The following is a 7,946-nucleotide window of genomic DNA, read 5'->3' on the forward strand; positions in this document are numbered from 1 at the left end:
AAAAATGCACCGCATTTCATAGCTGGATCACATGTTTATGTGATATATTAATGTTCAAAAACAATTGTAGTGGTCAGACGCATATTGTGGGGTAGAATGTATGTACTTGTAGCATAAAATGGAAATGTCTGAGGTGGTCAGTGATACAGGAGCTCCACAGGGGACTGTGCTTTCTCCCTTCCTCTTCACCTTATACACCACTGACTTTAAGTACAACTCTGAGTCATGTCACCTGCAGAAGTTCTCTGATGACTCAGCTGTTGTTGGGTGTATAAGAGAGGGAGAGGAGAAGGAGTACAGGACACTGATAGACAGCTTTGTTGAGTGGTCCGAACAAAACCACCTGAGGCTGAACATCAGCAAGACCAGAGAGATGGTGATCCACTTCAGGAGGAAGAAGATGCCTTCACAGCCACTACGGATCAGAGGGGAGGTGGTGGAGGACTACAAATACCTTGGAGTGGTGATTGACAACAGACTGGACTGGAAATCCAACACAGAGACTGTGTACAAAAGGGGATGAGCAGACTCTACTTCTCAAGGAAACTGAGATCCTTCAACATGTGCAGCAAAATGTTGGAGATCTTCTACCAGTCTGTTGTTGCCAGCACCATCTCTTTGCTGTTGTATGTTGGGGCAGCAGCATCAGAGCCAGCGACACCAACAGACTTGATAAGATCATCAAGAAGGCTGGCTCTGTACTTGGACTCAGACTTGAGTCTTTCGAGACTGTGGTGGAGAGGAGGACGCTGAATAAACTGCTATCCATCATGGACAATGATCAGCACCCTCTCCATCACACAGTGGACAGACAGCGGAGCACCTTCTCCCACAGGCTGCTACAGCTCCGCTGTGGAAGGGACAGATACAGGAAATCTTTTCCTGCCACAATACAATACTTCTTATCACTACTGTTTGCTACTTTTGATATTTTATTATTATGTATATATTTTTTTACTTCTTGCTATTTTGATATTTTATTATATATAGTTTGTTCTTTATAGTCCTATTTCACATATTTTCACTTTTTTCACTGTGTATGCTTACAGTCACAGTACTTTATTTTCTACACACTGCCATTTGCCATAGATATTCTTTTTTGTGCAATACTTTTCATTACTACTGTTTGCTATTTTGCTATTTTATTATTATGTATCTAATTTTTTACTGCTCGCTATTTTGATATTTTATCATGTATAGTTTGTTCTTTATAGTCTTATTTCACAATTTTTACTTATTTCACTGTGTGTAATGCTGCTGCTGCACTGCAATTTCCCAGCTTGTGATAAATAAAGTATATCTATCTATTTACTTGAGTACGGTATTTGAGTAAATGTGCTTTGTTAGTTTCCACCACTGAAATCAATAAAGTGAATAGATAAAAAAAATCAAGTTCATTGAAAACCTTTTTGTACAATCTTTAAGTAAAAATATTAAAAATAACATTTCTATAGACACTTTGTTAAATTATTGTTTTAATTACAAAATAGTATATCCACATTTCGAGCTAAAATAAAATGATATTTCGTGATTGATAAAATATTGCATTATAAAATGATATCTATGTTACACAAGCATAAATGAACATATTTGTAACCTACCCCAGCCTGTGGATTTCACAGTCTGCACAGATCAACATGTGCACATTAAAAGGCTCCACTCATTCCACATTTATACAATACCTTCCCTCTGTTTTGGCATGTGCATGGTCTTCTTGCATTACTTTGGTTCATGTGATGATTCTTTGTGAACAGCGCATAAAGTATACATCTCAAAGTAATAAGTCAGTGCTTGTATTCCCGGCTGATGTAAACATTATAACAATCATTAAAACTGCACAGAACATGAAAACGTCTCTTTCAAGTCTTTGTGTCTCTCACTCCTCCTTTAGCCTGCCAGCTGTTCTCAGGAGAGCCAGAGGGATAATGAAAGAGGCTGATGTGAGAAGAAAACAGGTCTGGGCTCCAGCTATCCAGTAAACTGTGAAGAAAATGGTTAAAATAAGTACTCTGCTAAAGAGAAGTATTTACCAAGCAAAATTATTTTACAAAGTACATCAGTCTGTAAAATATGTCTTCATAACCAGTTTCTCTGCTGTTTCATGTTCAGAATAAGATATTACGACTGATCATTCAAAAAGCATTTCAAAAACATTAGTGGCTTGTGTGCGGGCTAAGGCTTCATAGATTATCAACAAATTTCAGATTTTAGCAGCCATTACTGCCATCTGTCTTCCTTACCGGAGGATGACACAACTGGTCCCAGTGCTCTGGCCAGAGCGCCCAAACTCCGCAGAATCCCCATCACTGTGCCCTTCTGACTGGCTGATCCTGGGGGAATAGCCACAGTGGATAATCAGTACCGGTGTGCTCAATGTAGATAAGATCAAAATGGTTTGTGAGTTTCCACATATAAGAAAGAATAAGACGCTCACCATGGTCAGAAACAAGCGTCGACAGACATGGAACTACCACAGCAGCCGCTGTAGCAAAAGGAATGACATAAGATGTAAACACAGAAAACACTGAATTTAACATAAACACACAAATAAATCCTTTAGATGTTTAGATGTTTTAGGGACATTTTCTTACTAGCAACAATATTTATTATCTAAATATATATTATGGATATTATCTTGCCACATAAAAAATTGTGTGTTTTCATTTAACCTTTAACCAGGAAGTCTCTTGAGATACACTATAGCTGGCATAATGGCAGGATACAGTACATATAGTCACAAAAAATGAATTTACAACATTCTCATAAGGCATATATTCAACCATATTTTTGTCTGTTTAATTTGTCTTAACATGACACGCAGTGTAAAATGAGCTCACCAAATGAGTACAGCGCCAAACCGACGTATAGCATTGTTATGTTCCATGAGAGCCCGATGAGAATAAATGCTGGGATTAATGTCATTATTGCCTAACAAGGAGAAACAAGGTTCATTACAGGAGACAAGTGTGCAGTTGTGCATCATGTGTTTCAGCAGAATTAAGAGTAAATCAGTGTAAAGCTATTTTTCATGTCAACAGGAGGTATTCCTACCATACGAACAGCCTTGATATGGTGCCCGGGTTTGATTCTGCGAGCGTAACCCCCCTGGATCAAAGCCATAATGACCCCAATGAAGAAGAACATCTTTCCCTGCTGCATACTAATGAGAGATAAAGAGTTGTAAAAATCACAAGGTTGCTGGTCAGGTGCGTTTACTGTAACTGGCAGCGTATACAGCTGTACCTTTGAGTTCATACCTTGTAAAGTGGAATCGCTGGTGAGTCAGAAAACTCAGCGTGAACTCCAGACCAGAGAACAGGAAGAGGTAGAAGAAATAAACCAGGCCCAACACCTGAAGTTTCTGCATGCCTGTAAAAGACATTTCCAGCTTGTATCTGTGTGCCAAAGTTCAATCATGCTTTACAAATGGGTCAAATGGGTGTAAGCGTCCGCCTCACAGTGGAATCCAGTACTCACTTTCTTTTGAAGGCGGATCTGTTGCCCTAGTAACAGCTGAAAAATGGAATAAAGATAATGGGTTCATAAGGTCCCTGGAGTCCCCGAGCCCTGAAGACGAAGCCTAGGATGAGTCAGGAAAAATCAGAAGAAGAACGTTTTCAGATTGAAGCGCTTGTTTTACATATTTGTATGATGTGTTTCAAAGCTCCAGCTGTTTCACTCATGTTGCCTGATTAGACCTCTTCTGTGTGGACATGCACAGACTGTATTTGACTGACAGCTCCAACACTCTTTTCACAGCTTTGCTGTACTTGTTAGGGAATGACAGCTATCATTGTCATTAGCTCATAAAGCTATTCCCAGCATTGCTCCACCCATAACTTCAGCCTAACAAGAGGTCTAATTAGTCAGAGTAACGGGAAACACTTTGTTTGCTGCAAAAAAAAAAAGAAAAAAAAAAAGGCTGCCCTTTCAGTTCGACAAGCCAACCTTGACATCCTTTGTGAGCGTCTCTGGCAGCATCAGCCAAATGACCAGCAGATCAGCGATGGTGAAGGCAAGAGCGAGCAGAGCTGGCGTTTGGTAGAAGACGCTTCCTGTTGTTCTGGAGCTGACAGCAAAGTAGGCACCCATCAGAGGTCCCACAGTGAAGCCCAGGGAGAAGGCGATGCCGATCATGGCCTGGTGGTGATACAATTAAAGTTTTAATTTTTTTCTTTATATCTATCTGAAGGCCTTATCAAGTGTGACTAAGAATTACAAGGGCATTAACTGGCTAATCAGCAAAACTATGTACAACAAAGAAATGTGAATGTGAGAGCCATAATTGAAGATTCTGCTGCATTACTCCGTGGCCCTAAAGCGCCACCTGAAGTAAAGAAGGGACAGAAAACCAGCAGAGCCTGTTTTCACACATGGATCTCAGCACGCAATCACATTATGGTGTTTGTTTGACTGTGGCCAAAGAAAGTCTGTGCCTACCATTCCTCGGTTCCGTGCTTTTGGGCAAGGCAAGTCAGCCACGATGGCAGTGCAGAGGCTGACGTTGCCCTTACAAATGCCCCCAATTACTCGAAACAAAAGGAACATGCTGAAACTCCGGGAAACGGCCCAGACCGCATAAGAGGACATCAGCCCTAACTGGAACATAAGGCACCCAATTAGACACGAATGAATCAGTGCTGATGGCAAGGCTGCAAGGTTCAACCTGAGCCAAGTGACTGACTCTATGTTTAACAAGCAGTAATGGTATTATTACACTGTTGCTCTTGTCTATATGGCTTCCAATGTGAAAAGAATAAGATTTATCTTGTAAAGTCACAAAAAAGTGGTAAAATGTGGCATTTAACTCACTGTGGTAAGAATGAGCAAGGGTCGTCTTCCATGCTGGTCTGACAGAGCCCCGGTTTTGGGCGACGTCAGGAACTGCAGCAGAGAAAACAGGGACCCGATCAGACCTGCAAGGCAAAGTAAGGAGCACGCAGAAGAATGCGGTTTCTTTGCATGATGGAAATTCTATGTTTAACTGATCATAGTGTCACAAGAAGCAGAGCTCTTCATAAGCTGTACTGGATGTGAAATCAATCCGACATACCTCCAAACAGGACAGTGTTGTACTTCTTTTCCATAGGAATCCCCACGACCTCCCTGAACCAGTCCACAACACTCTGCAGAGACTGATATATGGCATCCTGTCCACGAGAAAAAACAGCAAATACAAACACGAGTAAAGAGGTCAATTCAGTGTGAGTCAGCATGCACACTCACACTCAGATGCAGCCCATGACTGCTAATCTAATCACTCATGAGTTGGTTACGTTTCTCATAGAACAGATTCTTCACACAAAGCCCCCTTTCTTCAGTAGATGTGACAGACAGTGTGCATCAAATTCTGCACATTGTGTGTCAAATACATCCCATTCAATACCCTTTTGTTTGTCGTAACAGTTTGTTTGAACTGTTGGAAACTATCAACACGGGTGAAACTGTACAACTGTCTCGCCAACAGAGCGGAGCTTGATGTCTGGCACAATTTCTAAGCAATCAAATGTCACTCAGATAATAAGCCTTTTGTTTTTGAAATGTGCAATTTAAGTCATCACACTGCTGTCATAGAAGGCACCCTGTAGATGTTATTTCTAGAATGAAACGAAACTAACCCCTGTTTCTGCATAATGGTCCAAAATTGAAGGCAGCAGGGGCAGAATCAGTGTAAATCCCAGCAGGTCCAGCAGCAGGATGATGAACACAACGTTGATGACCTTTGACGAGAAGGAGCCGCCATCCTCTGCAGATCTGTCTGTGGCTGACATTCCTCCAGCTGAATACCGTGTCTCTTCTGTTCCTGTTCGTAAGTTGAACATGTGTTAGAAGAGCAGCACTGACGTCGGAATAACTATGACTTCTAATCTCAAGAAACAAGAACAAGTGCGGGACAACAATTACTAGAAACACCTTCTTTTTGCAGGTCTTCAATTTCCTAGTAATTTCCTTGAAAGAGTTACTTGGACCTAATTACAGGCATTTAAGGACAAAATTCAGACAGATAGTGGAATTTAGCTTGCATTTATACATTCCCCGCTCTGTTTAAACCCCAGTAAATATTACATTCATTACTAATGCATTATAGGAATCTTTATTCAGTTTATTCAGTCAGTTACTTTCTAAAAAAAATACACTGGGACCTCTGAAATAAAGCATAAATACAAACAGTAAGTTAGCCATGTGCATATTAATGGGTAGATCTTAGCACAAACATTATTGTCAGTTCGTCAGTGTGTTGAGATTTTATTTCCACTGTTCTCACTCAAGCTAAAAAATGCAAAAAGTTACTGGAATGGAATGGTGGCTCTTAAGGATCAAAGCATCTTCCACATCCCATGTAAAGACAAAGTCATGTTTACAGAAGCAGACGTGTGACTATAAATATGCAATTAACCCCAGCGTCCAGTCTTCTTACAGCAAGTCATCAGGAAGAAGAAACAAGGTGGAACTCAAGGAAGGAGGAAACAACAGCTGTAAAAGCTCAGCTCAAAGTTGATCCCAGTCTGCATGAACTCCTCAGTAAATTCACTGACATGCAAACATTTTGTGACTGGAATTAGGTCTTAAACCGTTAGTTTGGCTCTAATAATGCACACATTTCCGACGGATTAGTTTGTAGAGTATGATATCGATCCAGTGAGACTGACCGATATTCATCAGCATCACCTCTTCCCGGGCATAAACTACTGTGTTTAACCAGGCGAGAAGAAACCTAACAAACAGTTTCTACACACTCCACTGTTTCAGAGCAGACTCGTAAAACAGAAGAAATCCCACCCGGACTTACCCGAATCGAGCAGTAACACCTTCTCTCTCGCTTTCATCAGTCCATTATTAGTCCACACCAGGAAGCGGTGTCCTCTTACATTTGGATGACAAGAATGTGTCGTAACCAACGCATGCAGACGAAAATGCTGCCTTCAGGTGATTCGCAGAAACTCGTAATTCCGCCTTCTAAACCCCTGAAAATTTCACGTTAATAATTACATTAAGAGCCAAACACGATGAGACTTCTGTATGTTGCTTCAGTTGCCAACACACAAAACATGGTTTATTATAAATAAAAAACATTGTATACACATGTGTAATAGTGTCTGATGTTGAGGCTATTTACGCTTTTTTTCACCCAACATAATGTAACATTATGCTAGTCTGTAAATTATAAGAATTAGTATAATCACATTTAGTAATTTAAGTGTTGTATATGCACACATACCAATCATAAGTCAAATCAAAAATAGTTCGGCTTATTTATAGAAGCCATAAGTAAATTAGGAGCCACAAGAAGTTGTAATTGTTGCAGTTGTGTTAGCGCTATTTGTTTCAATCAATCAATCAATCAATCAATCAATTAATCATGCTCTTTCTGAAGGAACATGTCAGTATGCTAACAGTTAGCCGTCATGCTTAAGACATAGCCGGTCTTTTCTAAATAGCCCCAGGAGGCTCAGTCACTCCTTCCTTCTTAAGGGCAACGAAAATGCTGCGTTCATGGTGTTGTAAGGTGAGCTCTGCAGGTGTGCTGAGTGTTGAGATAATTAGTCCAATCCTGACGACAGGTAAACGCTTCTAGTGCCTACATATCCGCCTGCGTCTGCACGCGCACGAATGTGCGGCAAACTTAAAGGTAAAGACACACTGAATCCGGCGAGGACGCATATGAAGGCACCTGACCGACGAAAGGTCCTGCTGGGCTCTGCTTAGTTTTGGCTCATCCGTTATCTTAGCACAGCTAAACAGCGCACTAAAAGAGGATTCATAAAAAATGTTAGGCGACAAAAAGCCAATGCAATAACAGAAACTCGACTCCTATTCTGTCAGCGTTGCCAGGTTTGATCTAATTTTCACAAGCCTGGTGGAGTCACCATTATAAAAATACAGATACACCAACCGTCCTTGAACTCACCGCACCATATCCATCATGAACTGCAAAAAAATAGATC

The 7,946-nt window shown here is 40.7% G+C and overlaps 1 protein-coding gene across 2 annotated transcripts; it reads right to left on the reverse strand.

The window, feature by feature from the left end:
- Positions 1-1,463: 1,463 nt before the first annotated feature.
- mfsd10 (major facilitator superfamily domain containing 10) lies at positions 1,464-6,859 on the reverse strand. Of its 2 annotated transcripts, XM_041937559.1 has the most exons (13): positions 6,791-6,859; positions 5,619-5,803; positions 5,054-5,150; positions 4,813-4,916; positions 4,441-4,599; positions 3,949-4,140; positions 3,478-3,580; positions 3,258-3,369; positions 3,052-3,160; positions 2,838-2,928; positions 2,435-2,482; positions 2,241-2,330; positions 1,464-1,980 (listed from the first exon to the last, which is right to left on the reverse strand). In XM_041937559.1, the coding sequence occupies exons 1-13, from the start codon at positions 6,825-6,827 to the stop codon at positions 1,877-1,879; spliced, it is 1,431 nt and encodes a 476-aa protein (XP_041793493.1). In that variant the 5' UTR covers positions 6,828-6,859; the 3' UTR covers positions 1,464-1,876. The 2 variants fall into 2 exon arrangements, with proteins under 2 accessions (XP_041793493.1, XP_041793494.1); XM_041937560.1 differs by lacking the exon at positions 6,791-6,859 and having other exon boundaries at positions 4,813-4,884; positions 5,619-5,775.
- Between the last annotated feature and the right edge of the window lie 1,087 nt (positions 6,860-7,946).

The sequence above is a fragment of the Chelmon rostratus genome, chromosome 5, assembly GCF_017976325.1.
Source record: "Chelmon rostratus isolate fCheRos1 chromosome 5, fCheRos1.pri, whole genome shotgun sequence".
NCBI classification, from domain to species: domain Eukaryota; kingdom Metazoa; phylum Chordata; class Actinopteri; order Chaetodontiformes; family Chaetodontidae; genus Chelmon; species Chelmon rostratus.

Bases quoted from the DNA above. Each gene is read 5' to 3' on its own strand.
- mfsd10 (XM_041937559.1), bottom strand. From the start codon at position 6,827: ATGAAAGCGAGAGAGAAGGTGTTACTGCTCGATTCGG. The intron at 5,151-5,618 runs GTTAGTTTCGTT...TCTCGTGGACAG, and splicing joins ACCATTATGCAGAAACAGGG to GATGCCATATATCAGTCTCT. The intron at 4,917-5,053 runs GTATGTCGGATT...TTTGCCTTGCAG, and splicing joins CAACACTGTCCTGTTTGGAG to GTCTGATCGGGTCCCTGTTT.